The sequence below is a fragment of the Marmota marmota genome, unplaced genomic scaffold, assembly GCF_001458135.2.
Source record: "Marmota marmota marmota unplaced genomic scaffold, marMar, whole genome shotgun sequence".
NCBI lineage: Eukaryota > Metazoa > Chordata > Mammalia > Rodentia > Sciuridae > Marmota > Marmota marmota.
In genome coordinates this window covers 26,714,200-26,738,552 of record NW_026000005.1, presented here as the reverse complement: position 1 = coordinate 26,738,552, position 24,353 = coordinate 26,714,200, and the positions used below count along the sequence as shown (strand labels likewise).

The following is a 24,353-nucleotide window of genomic DNA, read 5'->3' as shown; positions in this document are numbered from 1 at the left end:
AGAGAGGGAGGAGGGGAGAGGAGTGGTGTGTGGTTTGGGAGGGGGGAGGGTGGAGGATGGGAAAGGCAGCGGAGCACAACAGACACTAGTATGGCAATATGTAAATCAATGGATGTGTAACTGATGTGATTCTGCAATCTGTGTATGGGGTGAAGGTGGGAGTTCATAACCCACTTGAATCAAAGTGTGGAATATGATATGTCAAGAAATTTGTAATGTTTTGAACAACCCACAATAAAAAATTAAAAAATAAAAAAAAAAATAAAAACTCAGACTTATAAAAAAAAACAAATAGATTGGAAAATAATTGATTTTTCCCCCTCATTTTCACTTGGACTGCTTGCTAAAAACATTACTTAGACTGACACCAGCTGTTTGGACTAGGTTTTCAGAAACCTCATTTTAAGTCATATTTTTCTCTTCTAAGTACTGAAATAATCCAGTGCAGGGAAATTTATGTGATGCTTGAGTACTTCCCATTCCTTATCAACAAAAGTATGATTTGGAGACTCGAGGTGGCTGGTAAATCCAAAGTTTCCATTATGACATAAATTTAAAAATAGTACTCTCCAACCCTAATTGTGGGCAATAGACACTATGAAGCTTATTTTCCCAGTTTCTTAGAGCAGAATTGTGTCAGTTTTAGGGAATGTTTGGTTCTACATGTTTGTCAAGTTTCATCTTTGGCTTATATCATTTTGAAGCAACTTAACAGTTTGACTTAGGAATCTCAAGGGAATACTGTTTAGTTAGCTTTTTTGCTTCTGTGATTAAAATATCTGACCAGAACAATTGTAGAGGAAGAATTTTATTTGGGAGCTCATGGTTTTAGAGGTCTCAGTCTGTAGACAGCTGGCTCCATGCCTTGGGGCTCAAGGTGAGGCTGAACATGATGGTGGAAGAGTGTGGTGGAGGGAAGTGGTTCACATGATGATCAGAAAGCAGAGAGAGAAAGACACATACACACACACACACACACACACACACACACACACACACTCCACTCACCGGATATAAAATATATACCCAAAGCCACACACCCCCAATGACCACCTTCTCCAGCCATACCTTGCCTGCCTTCAGTTACCATTCAGTTAATCCATCAGGGGATTAATTCACTGATTGGGGTTAAAACTCATAACCCAATCATTTCTCCTCTAAGCCTTCTTGCATTGTTTCACATCTTAGCTTTTGGGGGACTCTTCACATCCAAACCATAACAAATACTAAAAGTGACTCTTCTACCTCCTAACCCACCTTTTCCTGTCTCACATTTTCTTTCAAACTATGATTATATCCTGCCTGAGTTCCCACCAAATTATTAGTTTTACCAAGCAGTGAGCAATTTCTATCACAAAGACCACCATTTTTAATTAACTTTATTATGATGAATGCCAGGGGGAAAAAAAGTGTGTGTGTGTTGTGTATGTTTGTGTCCTGTCAAATTCTTGTTGCTTCTTCTTTCTTCAAGCAAAGTTTAGCAACTTGCTCAGCTGTTAGACCAGTCCCCATAAAAGTCATTCAATTTACCAGGACTCTTTTCCTATTCCTTCCCTTTTTACCCCAGAAAGACTATCTTTCTAGTGACTTCACTGGAGGTGAGGCTAGGTCCAAAGGTTAAAATGTTCTTTGGATGTGTAATAACATCTTAATAATCCAAAACTGAGCTCCTCATAATATCCCTGACCCACTCCCAAACTGTCCTGCCTCTGCAGCCTTTCCCATCTCACCTAATGGCACTTCCATTGATTTACTTATTCAGGCTAAACACCTTCCTTGCCAGGAACCCTGTGAGTTTTAGATACAAAACCTCGTTACTACTTCCACTTACTAACACTTGGATCTAAGCCACCATCATTTTTCTCTTGAATTATTGTAGCAACTGGTATCCCTGCCCCACCCCCTCCATCTGTTCTTAAGTCTATAGCTAGAGTTCATGTGTACATTAGATGTTGTCACTTCTGGTCCAAACTCTCTGATAGCTTCACCTCTCACTCCACTTAAAAGCTAAGGCCATACAGAGCCTCATTCCCCTTTACTTCTTTGCCTCACCTCCCACAACTTCCCCCTTATTCCTTCTGTCCCAGTCACACCAGCCTTTTTTTGTTGGTCCTGGGCACAACCAAAAAAGGCTTCTGCTTGGGTTTTTATACTTGTTTTTCTTTCTTCAGAAAACTGCAGAGTTTGCTTCCTTAACTCCTTTAGATCTTTAGGCAACCATCACTTGAAAGAAGCATCCTTGACCACTCTATTTTAAATTGTTCCCTGCACCTGTCTGGTTTCCTTGCTTATCACCATATAACATAGTATTTCATTTTGCCTGTCTCCCTTTCTTGGCCATCGTGTATAGATGTGGATGCTTTGGTTTGCTCTCCCCACTCGATGTGAGTCACACAGGTCATGGCTCTTTTTCTGTGTTACTCACTGCTGTGTCCCCAGGGCCGAGAGCAGTACCTGACATGGAGTGGGGGCTAATAAATATCTGTCAAATAAATTGATCAAATAAACGAAATACTGTTATCAAGGTTCTGCCCACACAATTTGGTGAAACTGATTTTTGTTTTCTTATTGCAGAAGATGCTGTTCATCATAGAAAATACAAATAAGATAGCTATCCATTATCCTTTCACTCTGGTACATCTTCCAGACCTTTTTCTCTGCAAATGCTTTCTACCCATTAAAATGGTTTCACACTGTACCTACAATTTTGAAACTAATCATTTTATTTAGTATATTGTGAACATCTTTTTATATCAGTAAATATTTGTCTACAGCATCATGAATCACCAAGTGAAAATGGTGTTTTGATGTGTGAGCATACCTACCTATCACAGATCTTTGGAGTAAATGAAGCTTTTTATTCAGCATACTCAACAAAAGATTGCATAAGTGATATAATAATAAATGAGCTGGCAGAATTTTTTCATGTTAACATCTCCTCCTTTCACTGTTCCCCAAAAGTTAGATACATTAGGTGGAAGAATTATCTGATAGAAAATATTGCATGCTGTTGTGAACCAAATATGCTTAATTTAGTAGACTAATTTATGAAGAACTTGGCAGTAATTTTTTTTTGTACTGACGATTGAACCCAGAGGCATGTTACTACTGAGCTACATCCCAGTCCTTTTTTTTAATATATATATATTTTTAGTTGTAGGTGGGCACAATACCTTTATTTTATTTGTTTTTATTTTTATGTGGTGCCAGGGATTGAACCCAGTGCCTCACGCATGCTAGGCAAGCGCTCTACCACTGAGCCACAACCCTGGCCCCCCAGTCCTTTTTATTTTTTATTTTGAAACAAGTTGCCTAGGGACTCGCTAAGTAGCTGAGGCTGCCTTGAATTTGCAATCCTCCTGCCTCGGCCTCCCAAATTGCTGGGATTATAGATATGCACCACCATGCCCAATTTAGGGTGGTAATTCTTAAAACAAAATCTACATAGATTAAACTTTTTATGTCTCTGAACCACATATATGGAATATCTTATAACCAAAATCTGAAATCAAAATGTTCAAAGTCGGCTTAATATTGAATTTTAGAAGAAAAACCCATTTTGGCAATCATTTTTTTTTCTTTTTTTGCTGAATTATTTTCATTAAAGACTAGTAATGATTAACACTTCAAGTGTATGCATAACACCTCTAAGCTCAGAAAATGAATACAACTCTTTATGTTCTCTGGGAGATTTAAGGTTAGCCAGGCTTCTATGACTAGTTTTCAAGTTAGTCAATTTGAAAAGTCATTAGCTATAGTTGGGGCAGGAGCCTTACCAAATCAACTGCATGAATCTATCAGGACTCAGAAACTACTAAAATATAGGATGTAATTTTTTATGTTTTCTAAAGTAACTGTTCTTCTCATTCTACTTCAAAAAATTTATTTTCTCTGGGATGACCTCTAGCAGCATGGTTTTCAAATCATCTATCTTCCTCATCTCCTGACAGCTCCTCCCCTTCCTTTACTTTCTTCAGAGGTCTTATTTGGCCAGTGTTACACACACATACACACACATACATACACATGCAGGGAGCTACTGGCTGTTCACAAAAGAGTGCCATTCAGTGCTAAACAGATTAATAAACTCTGAAGAAGGAAATCTGAAGAAATTATATATGTTAATTTTACTAAGCTATAAACATATATAGCTTTTTACTGTGAAATTCTTCAAAAAACTTAGGAAGTGGTTTTGTCTTATTCCAAGATTAAAAGAAATACACGTAAATTATTTAAACTCATTTTCTGAGACAAGAAAAATCTCATCATAGGAAAAGTATTAGGTTCCTGCTATTGTTAAAAAAATATTTAAGAATTTGAGCTAGGATATATGACAGCTAGGATATAAGTTGTCATTTTTATAATCAGACTCCAGAATTATCATTACCAAAATTACTTCCCAAGTATTTCTACTCTAGGCTTTAGATTATTGCTAAGAAACTTAAGCACAATTTCTGAATAAGCAGGTAAGAGACCCTTATTTCCTATAACTACTGCCAAGATATAATATCTGGTGCAATCTCACCACTTTTCTAACCAATGAGATTAGCAAAATGAGGTATCTAGAGAAATGATTGAAGCTTGTTTCTTCCACGTGAGTTGCTATCGAAATATCTGCCTTTGATTTAAAATTGTTTTCCATTAGCTCAGAGCATGGCTGGACATATGAGTCCTATCCACATCCAGCCTAATGTAACTATTTCAGGGAGAGTTTGCAGCTCCTATCAAGAACACAAAATTGCATCTCCCTGGGGATGCTCCATAGTGCTTTTTGCTGATTTTGGTGGGGGTATGTGTGCCCTCGAAAGGCGAGAGACTGTGACACTTTCAACTCCATACAAATTACCTGCTCTGGAGCACATATTCTTTAAAAAACACAGTAATACTATGTGAATAAATGGTTTTCTTTTTAAAATTATTCCTTATGCACCTCCATCTGTATATCCATATTCTTGTTTTAGACCCTTATCATTTAGAATCAAATCCTGGAGGTTTGCATTGGGTATTATGTTATTTATTGTTTGATTGTGTGTGTGTGTGTGTGTGTGTGTGTGTGTGTGTGTTTTATGAGCCTGTTCTTTAAAGCCTGTCTAAGCTGAAATATTTTCATTACAAAAATTTTTTTCCACTTTATCATTGGGTCTTTAAGTATCAGTTTTACATCTGAAAGAACTGAGCTTCAGGAAAACAGTGATGTGTATTATTAAAACTAACAGAATCTTGCAAATAATCTACATTCTTCAGAGCCTGACCCCATCCCTTTTTTCTCATGACCATCAGGGGCTGGTGGGAATGGGGTCAAAGTCTTCAGAAAGTGGTCACATTAAATGAGTCTTGATTTATTTGACTTAATACATAGAACAAAATGGAATGAGATCCCTTTACCTTTTTTGTTAAGACTACTGCCTTTTATTTCATAGGCAATTATCTCTGAATGTTTAACCCCAAGTACTAGCTACTATAGGACCCTGAATCATATATGACCCTTTTCCTTTTTAATTTTCATCTTTTCTCATCTTTCTCATTAGACCAATCTATAAACAAGGCATAAGTTACTTTCCCAGTATGTCAGGCCATTCTAAACATGATAAAAATAGAAAATGTTGGCATTGAAAATGATTTTGTTAGTTGATTTTCATGATCCTGTAGCAGTTTTCTTCAGTGTTCTTTGGTACCAGGAGACTTGATAATGCCACCTGCCAGTGATGTGATCTCCTTTGATGGATGAGAGAAGTGTGGAGTTGACCCCTCCTTATCTCTTTTGTCCTTTGGCTTGGGTGTCAGGGCTGCCCAGATGAACTTGCACCGGCATGAGCAGGGCTGTGTACATGGTTGGTCCGCTGTAGAAATGCTGCCAGATCTGATGATTAATAGGATTGTGGTTCAGCAAGGTCACTTAATGCATAGAAAGCCCTAAACACAGCAGCCTCATCAGAAAACAAAAGACAGTGACCTTTTGCAGCAAGGATCCTATTTACCAAAGGATGGCTAAGTCAGATAACCTTCAGTGAGTTTGCAGCTTTTGGGTCCTAATATGTTGAAGTTTGGGGGTTACTTTGGAGAAATTAGTAATTATACAACATTTTACCAAAATTTGAGGCATTTCAATTAAGAAAATACTGTGTGTGTATGTGTGTGTGTGCACACACATTTGCAAACATGTATTTGAAGGAGCTTCCAGCTGGGTCTGCATTCCATTTCCTGTAGACCTTTCCAGGGCCAGCCTCTGTCAGTTTCTCTTACCTCTGTCTTCAGGTTCACTTCTGTGCTAGCTTCTTTATTCTGGAATATAAATATGCCCAAGTCTCTCCCATCTTTAAAAAAAGAAACATTTTCTTAATCCTACATCTTTCTTTAGTGATGGCCCAATTTCTCTCCTTTCCTTTAAAGCTGACTTCTTAAAAGAATGATCCACAATTCCTACCCCTCTGCAGTCTGGCTTCCCTCCTCCTGCTCTGAAACTGCTGTCTGAGATTATTGATGAATTCCTCCTTTCCAAATCTTGCAGCACTTTCCAGGTGTCATGAGAGCTTTCCTTGTGTTATTTGACCTCCCAGTTGCCTTGAATGCCATTGACCCCCTTCCTTCTTGAAATTCTCTTCTTCCATGGCTTCCATGATGCAGCTCTTCTGCTTTTTCTTTTCACTGTCAACCTACACTTTCCAGTCTTCTTCCTCCATCACTTTTTAAATGGTGCCATTTGGCCAGGGTTCAGTCTTCTCATTTCCCAGTGTGCCATCCTGGCCTCTCCCTTAGTCTCTTGGCTTCTCCTAGAACTTCTAGGCTATGGGCACACAAATCTCCTCCCTGAACTCAGGTGACTCCACTTGGACATTTTATAGACAATTCCAGTCTACTCTCCCAACAACTGAGCTACCCTTTTCCCAACAAGATGGCTCCTCTTCGCTATTCCTATGCCAGCATACAAAATGGCCTTTTCACACTTTACCTACCTAGACCACTGTGAATACCCCAGGCTTCTTCCTGGCTTTTACTTTCTATTAGTCAACATGATCTGCAGATTCAGCTATGGAAATCTCTCTGATGGTAGGCCTGTCTCTCCAACCCTGGGGCAACTATTTTAATTCTGTTCAGGCCTTTATCATTTCTCATGTATCCCTCCAACCAAGAGATCTTCTATTCACTCTCTTCTTCTGTACCCTCTATCCTTCTAGTCACAAGCTAACTACACATTCTCCTGCTTGAGACACTTGGGTGTACCTCATCTTTTGGGGGGTGGAATCTTGGTGCATGGCATTGGAGACCCCTCATGGCTTGCTACAACCTAATTTTCTAAGCTCACCTCCTGCAGTGTGCCTTCTCAAATAGGCACACACATATAGCTCTTTCTTGTCCCTAGGACACAAGTCCCAAGCATTGTACTCATCCTGGCCTCTGAGCTCCTATCCCTGCTGCTCCCTCCACCTAGAATGTATCCTACTTATTCCCATCAACTTCAGCTTCTTAGTTCTCAGAGGCCTTTCCCAATCAGGTGTCCCGCCAGCTTCCCTCATGCTGCATAGATGTCTGTATGTTAAAACTATGTCTTTCATAAGTCCGTGAGGGCCCAGCACATTGCCTGGCACATGCCATGAATGCAGCATCTATTTATTGCAATGAAATATGTGCTGGTTTTAGGTTCTTATTTTAAATTCTTAACCACAGTGAGAAGTCACAGATATTGCATTAAATTCATGGAAGATAAACTGATCACAAGTGTTTTCTGAGAATAAAAGTAATCACCCATTCTTTACTGAATACACTAATAGTAAATTTAATGCAGACATGACTATCTTTTTTTTTAATTTTTATTTATTTATTTTAGTCATACACAACAGTAGAATGCATTTTGATATATAATACATACATGGAATGTACATACATCAATCATATTGCAGACATGACTATCTTAAGGGAACACCAAGCTTTGCATCCCAGACATGAATGGTTGCTCCCCAGCAGGGTCCCTGAAGTGACTATGTCCCTTGGGAGCCCCATATTTCTCTTGTCAGATCTGCCTCCGGCAGCTTAATTCTACCTGAACAGGCCTGAGCCTTCAGGTTTCTCACAACCCCTTCTACTAATCAGAGTTCTGAAGAAGAGGCCCTAGGGAATCCCAGCTTGTTTAGTCCATTTCACCAAGGGTTCCTGTCTGATGGGCCAACTTGTAGAATTTAATTCACAGCAGGGAAGAGCCCTGGGTCACCAAAAAGGGAAGTTGCCATGGTCAACCTTTTCCTGAATTTGATTTTTATGTCCCTATTTGCCCTGCCTACCCCTGTGGTTGGCCTGTCTGAAGAAGATATTCAGAGAATATATTACAAATTCAGTCTGCCTCAGGGACAAGAGGAACAAGGGGCAGTGAGCCCTTATTTGGCCCTGCCTTAGAAACTGTAACCTCCTCTGACAGAAGAGCATGACCCTACCTCTAAATAGGTACAGAAAACTCTTTTATCCTTTTATTTACATTAAAAAGCATCACTACAAGAGACACAGTTTAATACCTCCCAGTTGTCCCTCTCAGGAAATTTATTCTTCCATTTGACTTCAGTGCTTTTATGCCACAACTTCCTTCCTCCAGGGAGAAGAGCTAATTGGCATTATCTGTCTTAAAAGTCTGTTTTTTAATGGTTGTCACTAAATCTTTTGGACACAACATCTTCTCCAGACACAATAAGCTTGGTTCCTTTATCTTCTCTGCACATATTACATTTTCCAATTCTTTGTGTTTATCATGATCAACCTCATATAAATTATGGTACTAGACATTGAAGAGTGATAAAGGGAGACAGTAGACAAAGTGTTCTTGGAGAGACTTAGAAGCTCTTGGAAAGGAAGAAGGAAAATAAACATACATGAGATATAGTTACACACTTAGCAACATTAAATAAATATATAGCTAACTTCACCTGTACAAATAGTGTTGAAGGAGTATTAGAGATGGCCATGTTCAAGGTGAGTTAGTTATTGTGAAAACAATAATGAACAATGTTTGGAAGTAAGAAGGACCCAGAAAGGAGACACTGGAAAGTCTCTTTTTTGCTCATCAGTTATGTGCATTGAAGAATCCATCTCCAGTGCCTGACACAGGCCTGGCTTATTAGGCACTCAGTAAGTATTTGTTTGATTGGATAACTTAGTACCCTAGTTATCTAGAGCATAAAGGGCATGCCAGTAGGATTTGGTTTGTAAATTTGCAAATAATTCTTGTATTCTACATACAAGATATAGACATTTTAGAAATTTGTAGAGATTTTAGAGTAGAGAAAATTTTAAGTAGCAAAACCTAACAGATACGCTGCCCTCCATTTGTCCTTGCTATAGATTATTTCAGTCATCTCCCTTCTCACTCTGTCCAGCTGACTTGTCTTCCTGAAAACCAAAAGAAGAGGTAGGAGCTAATCTTGAATGACAGTTCAGCCACTTATTTGAATCACAATGTTGCTGTTTCTTAGTATGCTACCACATCACTTTCATTTTACTCTACCTAAGGATTTCCATTATCAATTACCTTTCAAAAAGATTATTCCTCACATTCATGTACTCCCAATCACCCTGTCCCCCATACTAGAACATCGTATACTGCTACCCTCAGAGTCCCTCTGAAAGACTGTCCTCGGTTTCCTTTTCTGCACATATATTTGAGTCTCAAGTTGCCTTGCAAATGCTTTAATACATTCAACAACAACAGCAATAAAACAATAATATCTAAATGTTCTGTTATATTCCAGACTGAATCCTGAAACAGAGATAGGGCATTAGTGAAACAACTGATGAAATCTGAATGAAGTGTAAATATAATAAACATAATAATTAATATCTGAGTTTTGACCAGTGTTCCATGGTTATATAAGATGTAAATATTTGAGTGAAGCTGGATAAAGGGTATAAAGATGTGAACATGTTACACAAAAAGAGGAAATTTAGACACTGAAGTACATATCCAGTCCTGATTCTTTGCAAAATGTATTTCTCAAGCATGAGAAAAGTTGAAGACCACTAAAGTATACTTTTAGATAGTTCTGGATATTGTAAAGTAAACAAATTAAAAACAGATGACCCTTGTCCGTGCTCAGTCCCCTTCCTGTTAACTCTCTCTTGGTCTGTTTCATCCATCCCCACTACTTTTGCTGTCCCTGTATGCTGATGCCAGTAGTGCCCTGTCTCTTCTGCATCCCTCACACACTCATCCATACTTGTTGTCCCCTACACAAGCACTCAATATTCAGCATGGTTGTCCTCTTCCTTGACAATCTGCCCTCCATTGGCCAATGGCACCACCATTCTATCACCCACACCAGCCTACTTCAGTCACCTTCAACTCCTTTCTCCTCACCCATTCTAAACATTGTTAATTCTTCTTCCAAAAGCCTCTTGTGTCTACCAATCCCCCACTTCTTTCACTACTTGTCATTAAAAACATGTAAGACCTTGTCGGGTATAACTGCCTACAGTCTCTCCATCCCCCTACTGAATTCAGAGGGCACAATAAAGTGCATTTTGACCGCTTCAAAAAAGTCATTTGACTATACTGCTACTGGCCTAAACAGTAACAAACATCTGTCTGGAAGAAATATGCATGCTATAGCTAAATAGGATGGTTAACTCATACCTCCCTCCCTCCTTCTTCCACCCCCAACCCCAGGAAACTGGAAGGAGACCTATAGATTCAGAAATCCTGGCCTTGAATCCCAGCTTGTGACCCTGGGCAAATCAGTCTATGCCTGTGAGCCCATTTCCTCATATGTGAGACAGAACTTGTACTTAATGTTCAGGACTATTGTGAGGACTGAATGAAATGATGTGTGTTGAGTGCCAAGCCCAAAGTGGGCTTCTCTTACTGTTCTTAGTGCTTAACACTGTAAGGTACCATAGGAATAGGTCTCTTGATCATCTTTGTCATGTGTTATTGCAAATGGAGGTTGTTTTGTTCTATTATTTAGTACTGATTTCTGGGCTCTACACATATATAAGCCCTGTCATTTTCAAAAGCTCCCTGAGTGATTCTAATAGACAGCCAGGGTTATAATCCACACGTTATATTAGTCCAGAAGTATGTACTCCATGCACAACTCTTACCATCTTCTATATCCATGTTATGCCTTGCCCTCACTCGGCTTCCTGATTCTTGAACTCAGGTCTTATTCACAGATGTCCCCCTAATGACTGGCATAGTGTTTGACATGTAATGGACAGTCATAAATGTTAACTGAATGAGTTGGCTTTTTTTCATTTAATAATAAGATAATTGCATAGTAACATGTTAGACAAAGAAAATGCCAGCACCATGAGTTTCAAGTATGTGTGGTATTTTCCAACTATCTATACTTTGGTACATTTTTGCTTGCTCATTATCCATTTCTTTAAAATTTATTTATTTATTTATTTATTTATTTATTTATTTATTGCAGTACTTAGTACTGAACCCAGGGCCCAGAGCCTAATACATGCTAGGTACTTGGGATTGAACCCAAGTATTTATTTTTTGTTTTGAAACAGGGACTCACTAAGTTGCCAGAACTGGCCTTGAATTTGTAATCCTCCTGCCTCAACCTTCCAAGAAACTGGAATTATAGATGTGTACCATTATGCCCAGATCAATTTTTTTTCCTGTTCACACACTGTCATCTCTCCAGATGCAGTGGATTGACAATAGCAAAGATATGAATTTTGTTTGAGAGCCCCTATTTAATATATTTTTAAAATTATGTTAATCAGCTTTTAGTCACTGTGACAAAATCTTGAAAAAAAACATATTGATGGAGAAAAGACTTATTTTGGTTCATGGTTTTGGAGGTTTGATTCATAGTCATTCAGCTCCATGTTTCTGGACCTGTGTGAGGCAGAGCATCATGACCAAGAGCATGGTGCAGCAGAGCTGCCCCCTTCATGCTGACTGTGAAGCAAAGGGAGAAAACAAGAAAAGGACCAGGGACAAGATATGCTCCTCCAGTGTGTGCCCCTAGTGATCTACTTCCCCAAAATAGGCCCCACCTTCTCTAGTTTCCACCATCACTCAACAGTCCTTTCAATTCTGAACCTTTCAATGGACTAATCCATTGATGATACAGCTCTCATCACTTCCCAGCCTTACCTCTGAACACTGATGCTTTGGGGACCAAACCTTCAACACATGAGCCTGTGGGGGACATTCCAAATCCAAACAGTAACACTCATTATTCTCATCTGCACTTAGGTTTTAAATATTACCATCACTATACATTTAAAGGATAGTTCATTAATGTGATATCAATACCACAGTTCCCCATTAATGAAAACCATAGAAGGTTCTGACATACATGTGGGTTGTTAATCCAATGTTCCTAAACTCTGAAATTAATTTAGGTATGCAGTATTACAGCTAGAAATCTATTTGGAGAGATTTCAGTTTCAGTCACCCTTATTATATAGTGCAGAAGCTGAAGTTTCTGGGGCTAGGGGACTTGCCCTAGTTCATACAGCTTTTTAGGGACACAGCTGGTATGGGAAAACTAATGCCCTGGTCCTCAGGTCTAGACCATTTCACAGTACTTGTAGCATTTACAGTAAAAATGAAAGACCAGGTCTAGAGATGGAGCTCAGTGGTACAGTGCTTGCCTAGCATGTGTGAGGTCCTGAGTTCTATTCCCAGGACCACAAGAAAAAAGAAGGAGAAGGAGAAAAGGGAGAGGGAAAGGTAGAGGGAGACAACAATGACAATGAAACTCATACTGCCATTTCTTTTCATTCTGGGATCTATGTTAGAAAAATATTTGAGGAAAAGAAATTATTGTGAGTTTCTTAATAGATTTGGAGAAAAAAAGACTTGGAGAGTAGGGGTAGAAAGGCAAGAAGTCAGAGGATAAGAATTCTTGAATAAGACTTTGAAACTTATGAGAAAAGGTGTCTGTGGCAACACAATTTACTTGTGTATCTGCCCTTTTTTCAGAATTTTCCCCAGAGAATACCTCCTTCAACAGATCCACCTGTATTCCCTGGCTGACCTGCAGCAGGTAAGTGCTGAGGGGCCATTGCATTTTTCATTTTCTTCTAGGGAATTGTCTGTTGATTATGGTCTTGGCACTGAGTCCTGCCATCACTGGGGTCATGTTCATCACAATCCCTTATACTTAATTTCTGTTCAAAATGGGAGGGAAAAAAACAGTATAAAAAGATACTATAGGACAATAACAATTACTAGCAAGAAAGTGGAGAAACTGGAGCTCTCATGCATTGTTAGTAGGAATGTGAGTAGTATAGCCACTCTGGAAAACAGTTGGCAGTTTTCAAAAAGTTAAACATAGATTTACCATATGACCCAGTGATTCCTCCCCATAGTATATACCCACATGACTTAAAAACATAAATTCAGATTAAAAAAATCACACAAAACTGTTTTGTGAAGCATTATTCATAACAGCAAAAAAACTGGAAGAGACCAAAAGTTCATCAGCTAATGAATGGATGAACAAAATGTGTCTATCCATTCAATAGAATATTATCCATCCATACAAAGGAGTGAAGTGCTGATACATGCTATGACATGGACAAACCTTGAAAACATCATGTGAAGTGAGAGAAGCCAGATAAGAAATCATTTGTATTTTATGATTCTATTTAAATGAAATATTCAGAATAGGCAAATTCATAGTGACAGAAAATAGTGTTGGCTATGATCTGGGGAGCTAGAGGGTTAAACAGAGACTGCTAGTGGATGTGGGATTTCTTTGGAGGGTGATAAAAGGGTTCTGGAATAAGTGATGGTGGTTGCACAATCATGGATACTAAAAATCAGTGAGTTGTTTACGTTAGAAGAGTGAATTTTCTGGCATGTGACTTTATTTCAGTTTTTTTTAATGTGAAGAAAAAAGATGAAAAACTTAATGATTGCATGTGTTAAGCCAATGATTGTGCTCAAGCCAAACAGATGAATGACTTTTAAAGTTTAATAAAACACAACAGAACATTTAAGAGTCAAATCATTTTTTATACTTTTGTTAGTACATGTCCTTTTAATGGTTGACCAGGTTTGCAGCCAGGAAGAAACTAAGGTTTTGTGTGTCCAGCCCTAAGTTCTGAGTATGTTAAGTTTTGGTTTATCATTTAAATCTACATCTTACTCCCTAAGAAGCTGTCAGACACTAAATGAAAGCATTAATTTCCTTCTATATATGTACTGATTCTTTCAAGAGTCAGTTAAAAAGCAATTGTGACAACTTTCAGAATATCTCAAACTACTGTGATTCTGATCTTCTGTTGTTTTCCTCTCTGGTTGTTTCACCCAGAAGGAATGAGATCCACTTAAAACTGTGTTCATATCCTTTGGGTGTTCTTCAAACTTGAAATTCTTTTTTAAGGTGTTGTGTGTGTGTGTGTGTGTGTGTGTGTGTGTGTTCATTAAAAAAAACTGAAGACTTTTGTGTTCTTTGTTCCTCTGCAGGTAAGAAAGTTATTTTGTTTTATTATTTAAAAAAAAAAAATTTGTAGTTGCAAATGGACAGCATATCTTTATTTTATTTGTTTATTTTTGTGTGGTGCTGAGGATTGAACCCAGTGCCTCACACGTGCAAGGCAAGTGCTCTGTCACTGATCTACGGCCCCAGCCCAAGAAAGTTATTTTAAATAACAGAAATAATTTTAGAACATTTAGTTGAAGAGGTCTGAGAGAAGCCTGGGGCTTTAATTTCCACTCATGTGTCAGATTCAAACCTACTGGAACATATCAGTTTGCTCCAACTCCTTCAGTCCTGCGTGTTCTTTACTGCACAAGCAAGCTTTACGGCACTGGCTGCACTGGATAGGGGTATATTTTTAATTACAATTATGCTGTGGTGTTCCAAGAATAATAATCAGCTGAAACACTCAATGTGCATTTCCTGTTACTTTCTAGCAGTCCGTCTGATCATAGTATGAGGACCCAGACTCTATCACTTGAGAAGTGGGTTTTAAAGGCACCAAACATTCTTGTAAAGGTGGTTTAAAATAGAATGGGTGGCTCCAAAGTGAATACTCTTTGAGGAAGCCTTTCAGAAACGAGTTTTGATATTAGATGAAGAGAAAGAATCAGAGTAATTCCATATTCATTTTAGGGTATCAAAGTAGTGTGTGCCCGTTTGGAATAATAAAACCTGCTTTTTAAGGCTTTCCTGTACCCTGCTGTCTTTTTCTTCTTCTTTTCTTTTTTCCCCTTATAATAATCAAACCATACGTGCCAAGCAGCTTGCTTAAATCAGTGCTGGTGGTGTTCTTGGTGGCCAGGCCATTAGCCCCCGGAGCCCCATAAGCAGCTTAATCAGTTTTCAGCCTGGTAGTAAAGTGATAGAGGCAATCAACAGCTTATCAAACTCCCCGTGGGTGGGGCAGCTAGAGCTCAATGCATCCATTTACTGAGCAGCTCACTCTAACCCAGGTCTTTGTGCCTGGCTTAAGAGCCCCAAACTTATCATATTTAGAGGAAGTTTAATTCAATTACATTTTCTGCCTGAGGTGGGTTAAATTGGATTTAGCTTTTGATCTGTCTGCATTTTGACTATCTGCACTGAAGGGCACCCCCTACCCCATCTTCTTTCAGTTTCTGGGTAAATGACAAGCATGTTTTCTAGGTTTGAACTGATCTTGAAAACACATAAGAGTAAGAACATAAGGAGAGGGAGAGAAAAAAAAATACTTCTGCTTTGTGAAAGAGCTAGTCAATGGTAGCAGGAAACCCTACCTTCCTGACCCAACCACCAGCTCCTCGAGGCCCTGGGCCGTTTTCACATCTCCCTAGCTGCTTTGTCATCCTGTTTCAGCTTCAGGAATTTAAGAATAAATTATTTTCCCCTGTTTGATTTCATTCCTCACTCCCAAAGGTTTCTATAAGAGCAGATTTTTCTATCTTATAAAATAACTGTAGAAAAAGGAATTTTCATGTACAGATTTTGAAGGGAAAAAGAAGATAAATTAAACCAAGTGCTTGAAGAATCATAGAAAATGACAATACAAATATTCTTCCTAAATGCACAGATTTCTTTCTACAAGTTTCTCTTGAGTACATTTGAGTACATTTTTCCATTACTTTTTATTTCAAAAACAAACGTTTTTCTTTGAAAAGAAAAAAAGGTAAACCTTTAATGAATATGGTAGAGAGATACGTGATTTGTAGAGAATTTAAAAGTATTATAGTATGCAAAGCACTAATAATACATAAAGGTGCTGAAAGGATTTTGGTGCCAAAAAATTTGCCACCTTCTTGTCTTTCTCCAGATTCATATTTATAAATAATAGTCTCTAAAGTTTTAGTAAATAGATTTAGTCCTCAATTTGGCTGAAGATTTCAAGCTACTTTTATGCGTCTATTTTTACAGTCAAGACAATTTCCCCCCGCTTTTCATTATTTGAATTTATTGCCCTCTTTGCATGTATTCTTTCTTACTCTTATACACTTGGATAGGAGGAAATAAATAGCAAGGGTTGATGATTGCCTAGTAAAGGAGATTTTTTCCCATTTGTTCTGGGAGCCACAGTCACCTGGCTACTGCTCACTGAGCATCAGTTATTGGCAAAATTTATTTGGATGTTAAGTAACTAAATTGCTCTCCGTGTATTACTAGCATACACATCGAAATGGTAGTAGCTCAACAGTACATTGTCATTATCTACTGTGATCAATTGGCAGCATTTAGCCTTAGCCATCACATGTGAAATAGAGACAAGAACCCCTCTGGCCTAGTGGCAGGGCCAAGAAAGCAGCAGCATAGAGAGGTGGAGGGTCTCCAAATCTGAGAAGTTCCTGAGAATACGAGCTTGATTCACTCATTTCTTAAGTTTGGAATTCCAGATAAATTTCTGTTCTACAAAGTAGATAATATTAGAAGAATATATTCAATCTGTGCACTTTGAATATAAAATTAACATTTACATTTTCTGCCTGAGGTAGGTTAAATTGTAAAATAAAATCCCTTTTTTTTTGTTAAAATAAAATGTTACGAACAGAAACATTCAGGAAGTATGAATGCATAGTGGGTTTTTGAAATGACAAAGCAGTTTCTTATAAAGGAAATCACTAACCATATGTGAACAAATGGTCATGTATTGGTGCATATTTTTAATGGGGAAACTTCTTTTGAGAGCTTTTCCTTGGTTTGATGCTTTGAGAAGGGGAAATAGAATAGAATTTATGTTTGGTTATTTTCAGTCTTTCCACCATTATCACAAATCAGTGGGAAAGTTTAGGTCAGGAATTCTATAAAAAGATATGCTCAAGTGAGGCAGTGGGAACATACCCTTAGTGCCTTAGCTTTCCCCTTTCCACAGTGAGTGTGTAACAAACCATCCCTTACTCATGTTCCTTTGGCTCTCTTACCACTGATAAAGAAGTTCCAAATTTTACCAGTATATGTAAGTTACTATTCAAGAGTTCTAGTTGTTCTTATGGTGCAAATCAGAACCTTGGTTTAATATGTCATTCCTTGGACTGTGTAAATGATAGGAGAATTCTTCTAGAGTTCCTTCTACTTGCTAAAAGAAAAGGTCAAATTGACTTCTAAATTCTGTCTACCTGTGCTCTTGCAACAAAACCTAAAATGCATATTAATGACTAACTCTTCTGGTGTTACTCACCTTTGGGGCATTTGTAAGTTAAGTATTGAATGATTCTATTTGTACATGATTCAAGAGAAAGGATACTGGATGGTCCCTTGGGGGAGGCAGTTGGTTAGAGTAGCCCCTCTCCACCTACTCCCTCCACTGCCCACCACCTCAGCTACACACACACACACACACACACACACGCACACACACCTCTGTGAGACAATCTAGCGGGCTGATTTTCCCATTGTTCACCTTCTCAGAGTCCTGAATTTCCAAAGTAGGCCCTTCCTTAAAGTTAAGAAGTTTAGATTCTACTTAACATAATATATATTGCCCAAGAAAATAAATTGTTACTTTGGCACAGATTCATTTGTCTTGTTAATAAATTGAAAACATAACATGATATTTCAGGAGAAAATATTTCAACAGATAAGTCTTAATGACAGGTAAGGAAGGAAAAGTCTAGAATTTGGAATAAAGGGTTACAAAGTGGGAAGGATGCCAAAGGGAAAGACCTACAGCACCTGAGAGCCAAGAAAAGAGAAGTAACCAAATGCACACTACCTTTTTAGAGTTGCCTAGGTCCCAGCTGTTTGTTTTATTCTAAAGCAATGAACACTTACACAAAACAACTGACATAATTCATGGAAGATGTAAATGTTCAGTGAATCACTGGGAGGCTGGGTGGGTAGATCGGTAGATGAATGTATGCATACATATATATCTGCATACACTATCCTGAGATCACTAGCTATCCCTCTAAGTGGAACTTAATTTAAAATTAGACCCTAAATAAAACAAAATTACAAATGTTCATCTGAGTAATATCAAATGAAAAATTGCTTTTTAAAAGTTTTTTATTGGGGCATTGAAAGATACATAATAGTGAGATTCATTATGCCATATTTATGCATGCACATAATATAGCTTAATCAATCTCACTACCTAGAACCTTCCCTTTCTCCTCTGCTCCCTCTCCCTGGTCCATTTGCTCTACTCTACTGATCTCCCTTCTATTATTACTATTTTAATTAGTGCATTGTGATTTTATATATAAATGGGGTTCATTTTATCATTTTCATATATGGACATAGCACAATTTGGTAGTGAATTTCTGCTTTTTTAATTTTTTATTGATTTTTTTAAAATAAATGACAACAGAATGCATTACAATTCACATTACACATATAGGTCACATTTTTCATACCTCTGGTGGTATATGAAGTATGTTCACACCAATTCGTGTCTTCATACCTGTACTTTGGATAATGATATCCATCACAGTCCATCATCATTGCTAACCCCCTGCCCCCTCCCTTCCCCTCCCACCCCTCTGCCCTATCTAGAGTTCGTTTATTCCTCCCATGCTCCCCCTTCTTACTCCACTATGAGTCAGTGACTTATATCAGAAAAAACATTCGGCATTTGTTTTTTGGGATTGGCTAACTTCACTTAACATTGTCTTCTCCAACTCCATCCATTTACCTGCAAATGCCATGATTCTATTCTCTTTTATTGCTGAGTAATATTCCGTTGCGTATATATGCCACATTTTTAAATCCATTCATCTATTGAAGGACATCTAGGTTGATTCCATAGTTTAGCTATTGTGAATTGTTCTGCTATAAACATTGATGTGGCTGTGTCCCTGTAGTATGCTGTTTTTAAGTCCTTTGAGTATAGACCAAGAAGAGGGATAGCTGGGTCAAATGATGGTTCCATTCCAAGATTTCCAAGGAATCTCCATACTGCTTTCCATATTGGCTGCACCAACTGGCAGTCCCACCAGCAATGTATGAGTTATCTTTTTTCCCCACATCCTTGCCAACACTTATTGTTGTTTGTCTTCTTAATAGCTGCCATTCTGACAGGAGTGAGATGATATCTTAGAGTAGTTTTGATTTGCATTTCTCTGATTGCTAGAAATGATGAACATTTTTTCATATATTTGTTGATTGATTGTATATCCTCCCCTGAGAAGTGTCTGTTCAGGTCCTTGGCCCATTTATTGATTGGGTTATTTGTTTTGTTTTTTTTTTTTTTTGGTGTTTAGCTTTTTGAGTTCTTTATATACCCTAGAGATTAGTGCTCTGTCTGATGTGTGAGGGGTAAAAATTTGCTCCCAAGATGTAGGCTCTCTATTTACCTCACAGATTGTTTCTTTTTTTTTTTAAGAGAGAGAGAGAGAGAGAGAGAGAATTTTTTTAATATTTATATTTTAGTTTTCGGCGGACACATCTTTGTTTGTATGTGGTGCTAAGGATCGAACCCGGGCCGCACGCGTGCCAGGCGAGCGCGCTACCGCTTAAGCCACATCCCCAGCCCCACAGATTGTTTCTTTTGCTGAGAAGAAACTTTTTAGTTTGAATCCATCCCATGTATTGATTCTTGCTTTTAATTCTTGTGCTATAGGAGTCTTATTGAGGAAGTTGGGGCCTAATCCCACATGATGAAGATTAGGGCCTACTTTTTCTTCTATTAGACGCAGAGTCTCTGGTTTAATTCCTAGGTCCTTGATCCACTTTGAGTTGAGTTTTGTGCATGATGAGAGATAAAGGTTTAATTTCATTTTGTTGCATGTGGATTTCCAGTTTTCCCAGCACCATTTGTTGAAGAGGCTATCTTTTCTCTCATGTATGTTTTTGGCACCTTTGTCCAATATGAGATAACTGTAATTTTATGGGTTAGTCTCTGTGTCCTCTTTTCTGTACCATTGGTCTACCACTCTGTTTTTGTGCCAATACCATGCTGTTTTTGTTACTGTTGCTCTGTAGTATAGTTTAAAGTCTGCTATAGTGATGCCACCTGCTTCACTCTTCCTGCTAAGGATTGCTTTAACTATTCTAGGTCTCTTATTTTTACAGATGAATTTCATGTTTGCTTTTTCTATTTCTATGAATCTCTGCTGTTTATATGTCAGAATAATAGTGAGTTTTTAAAGTTGCAAACTTTATGAACACCCACTAAAACATTCTTGAACTAACTCTTCATTAAGTTTTTTGCTGGTCCCCATACCCAGAGAGCTGTAAATTGTCACCTGTGTGACCTAATCATTTGTCAAAACAGAAATACTACAAACAGGGCTGGGGATATAGCTCAGTTGGGGGCTGGGGATATAGCTCAGTTGGTAGAGTGCTTGCCTCATATGCACAAGGCCTTGGGTTCAATCCCCAGCACCACAAAAAAAAAAAGAAATACTACAAACAGCAGTCCCACCTCAGCAGCTTCACAGTATGTTCTAGTTAGTGAGTAGGGTCACCAAAAGTCGATGCCCAAGGCATGTCAAGGCAACTTTTTGAAAACATACTTTGCTGAATTCTTTAAGGATGTTATATCAATTATTTTGCATGGCCCTGTCCCAACAAATAAACACATCATCAGAGAATGTTGTTCTCTGTAGGCACTCTTCAGAGTCAGTGGACAAAGGCCGGGCCTAAGTGGGCACTCAGCACAGCTGCCCTTTCACCAAAGAAGTAACAGGTGATGACCTTTATTCATACTGGGGCCAATATCTTTGAATCCAGAGCCCACAGGAACAGCGCCTCAGTGCCCACAACCCAGTCACCAGTCCCCAAGCTTCAGGAGCCCAAGGAACTTTTATTCATAGCCTCTCAGCAGCTCTGCCATTGTCCACCCAGGCGTTAGCAGGCAGGATAACTAATTAGGAGCATTCGGATTTAACAAGCAGAAAAACAAAGTGTGACAGCTCGCCTGTGTTGTTCTGCGGCCAGCGCCTGTGTCTGCAGTGGCTGCACTGCCTTCACAAACCCCTGAATGCAATCTGGGGCAAGACTGGAATGAGGCTCCATTAAAACATCAGCCAATCTGTTAGCTACTTTTTCCAGGGTTAGTCCAACTAATTAATGAACTAGGAAAGAAGACCATAAGTTATTTGGGGGACAAGTCATGCCTTTTAAATAAGCGAATTTTTACAAAATGAATGTGTATGTTTTCCTCAAAAAATCTTTCCTGGGCAGAGGGAAGGGATCAAATGTTATTCTTTGAAGGCTCCACTAACCCTTGGCAGCAGAGCAGATGGAAAGTTGCTGCTTCTTAGGCGAGCAGGTGTCTCTAAGTAGGTGCTGAACAGTTCATGCCTCATGCTCAGACTCCCAGGCTGTTTCAGATTATGTGGAGAGGATAAAGGGCAGAATGACAAGCCCTGCCAAGGACCAGGATTAGTGCCAGACCAGAGATCCTCAGCCTTTAGCATCTGGACCACTTGCTGATCAAAACTACTGGCTTTCTGGTGTTTTGGTGATGGGACCAGGTAGCCAAGGGAGTTAATGCATGTGGTTAAGAAGGTGACAGTGCAGACTGTTCTTTAGACAAGCTGGTTAGCCATTGCCTTGAGAACACTTTCCTAGGTACCACACCCAACTACAACCTGGTTCACAGATGTATTAAAGGGTTGGGGGAGGAGAGCAGAGCCTGGGGCAGAAAATGTGATGGCTAAATGCAAAGTTACTGCCCTTTTTATGTGAGAGTGTTGAATGGAGGGCCCCATTGTACAGGAAAGAAAGAACTGGGTTGAGGCTCCAGAGCCCCTCAGGGGTAACACTTTCATAGTAGACAAGAATGAAGCCCAGAATTGGAGGGTGTTCAGTCAGCACTAAAATCAATTTCTTGGGATCCCAGACTCCTGGCTCCCACTTTTGCTTTGGCTTCTAGCCATTTGGGTATTGTTACTATTCGGTTTTGTTATTGTTGTTATTTCCCATTTATCAAAAAGCAATCTAATACTGGCTAAGTAAGGGCTTGTTTTCAAAGGAAATGGCAGAATTAAACTATCTCCTGTCTATCTGCTCAGGCCAACAGAAATGTTATTACCTCCCACAGAAATGTTATTAGTCACCAGGAACAGGTAAAAAGGGCTTGGGTCAAAACCACTCCATTACATGATCAGAGAAACTATCATTGGTTGATAAAGCATATTTCTATGTATTAGTTATCTGTTGCTATGTAACTGATTACCATGAAACTTAGTAACTTAAAACAAGAGTGAACAGTACTTGTCTTTCACAGTTTCTAAGGGCTGGGAGTTCAGGAACAATTTAATTGGGAAGTAGTCTGGGGTCTGTACTGAGGTTGCAGTTGAGATGTTGGTTGGGCCTGTAGTTACAGCTAAGGCCAAGAGGCCCTTTCCCAAGGTAGGTGGGTGAGTCCCAAGCCTGGCGAGCTGGTGCTGGTGGTTGGTGGGAGGCCTTCTGCTTCCATCCACATGGTCCTCTCCACGGGCTACTTAAGTGTCCTCATGACATGATAGCTGACTTTTGAATGTTGTGAGAGAATGAAGCTATCCTTTCTGTGACCCTGCCTTGGAAGCCAAGATCGCATCATTTCTGCCCCAGTCAGTTCACTAGAAATGAATCCCTGAAGCTGCTCCAGGGGTGCAGTTGATTAGTACATGGTGCATAGACAGCAGAAACGGATCACTAAGTCTGATCCACGTTTAAGGACCCGAGAATTAAGTTCTGCCTTTCAAATGGAGGCATTTTTTAAAAAATACTTTTAGTTGTAGATGAACACAATACTTTTATTTTATTTATTTTTATGTGGTGCTGAGGATCAAACCCAGTGCCTCACACATACGAGGCAAGCGCTCCACCACTGAACTACAACCCCAGCCCTCAAATGGAGGCATTTTAAGAGCATATGAATATATTTAAAAACTACTATAATAATAGCATCTCATATCTGCATATTGGTTTACACTTTAAATAGTGTAATTCCAAAAACAACTTTGTGAGATAGACAGGCCTGCCTTTTTAAAATTTGCATAACCTACATGATAGGCAAAAATACCAAGGCTTGGGAAAATGAGCTGGCTTGCCAAAACTGCACAGCTTCTGCTCCGTGAATGAGCTCTGACTGACAGCCATGCTTTCTTACTCTTTGTCCAGGGTCCTCTCTGCTCTACCAGATGGGTGTATGTACATAAAAAAACAGATCTCCACTTATGTAATCTTGTACTTGCTGTGTTTATGGCACAAAGATATAAGGGGAATGGATAAAATAATGTTTGCAAAAAGCACCAAGAAAAGGAAGTCTGTCATGATTCCTGTAGTTACTGCCTATACATAGCCTGGGAGGCATCAGAAAGCATCGGGTCACCTGTCATACAGGATCATTCACAGGGAATGGCCTTGGGCCCCAGCAAAGTGTTTTGGCACTTTCCCCTCACTTTTTGTTATCCTGGTCAGAATTCCCTTATGCTACCATAGCCAGCATGAGAGGGGGCCCTAGGAATCCCTGATTCTTCCTTGCTATTCAATTCGGTTCAGCAAATATATGTTGAATGCCCACTGTGTGCTAGCACTGTGCTAGAAACAGAAGAGACAAAGGTGAATAATTCAGTTCCTTCCCTCACTGAAGTTACTGTCAAATGAGAGAGGCAGACAAGCTTCCTTTTTCTTTTTTTAAGTCAGTGGAGTTGAATACAAGGTAATTGGGAAACCCATCTAACCCATCGCAGCAGATTGCATTTTCAGTGTTGGCCATAACAGTATCTCCCATCCCACACTCATGCATACACTATGACTTTAACACCTGCCATTGAAAGTGGGGTCTTTGTTCCCTTTCCCTGAATTTGGTTGGGCCTATGACTATGGAAGTGTTGCTATATGATAGAAGGCCAAGTCATGAAAGGCAATACAACTTCAACCTAGTGTTTGGAGGATGCCCACTCTTGGAACCTAGGCTCTATCTCACAAGGAAATCCAAAGTAGCCCACGGACAGGCCATTTATGGTCATGGTAGCTGACAGCCCAGCTGAGCCAAAGCAGCCATCACCCACCAGCAGA

At 39.1% G+C, this 24,353-nt stretch overlaps 1 protein-coding gene across 3 annotated transcripts in view; it reads left to right on the top strand.

Moving 5' to 3' along the window:
• Plekhm3 (pleckstrin homology domain containing M3) overlaps positions 1–24,353 on the top strand; it is a 215,079-nt gene that overhangs the window by 94,097 nt on the left and 96,629 nt on the right. For all 3 annotated transcript variants that reach the window (XM_048808417.1, XM_015481316.2, XM_048808416.1), the window contains exon 6: positions 12,929–12,992. In XM_048808417.1, the coding sequence (XP_048664374.1) occupies positions 12,929–12,992 (64 nt within the window). The remainder of the gene's footprint in view (positions 1–12,928; positions 12,993–24,353) is intronic.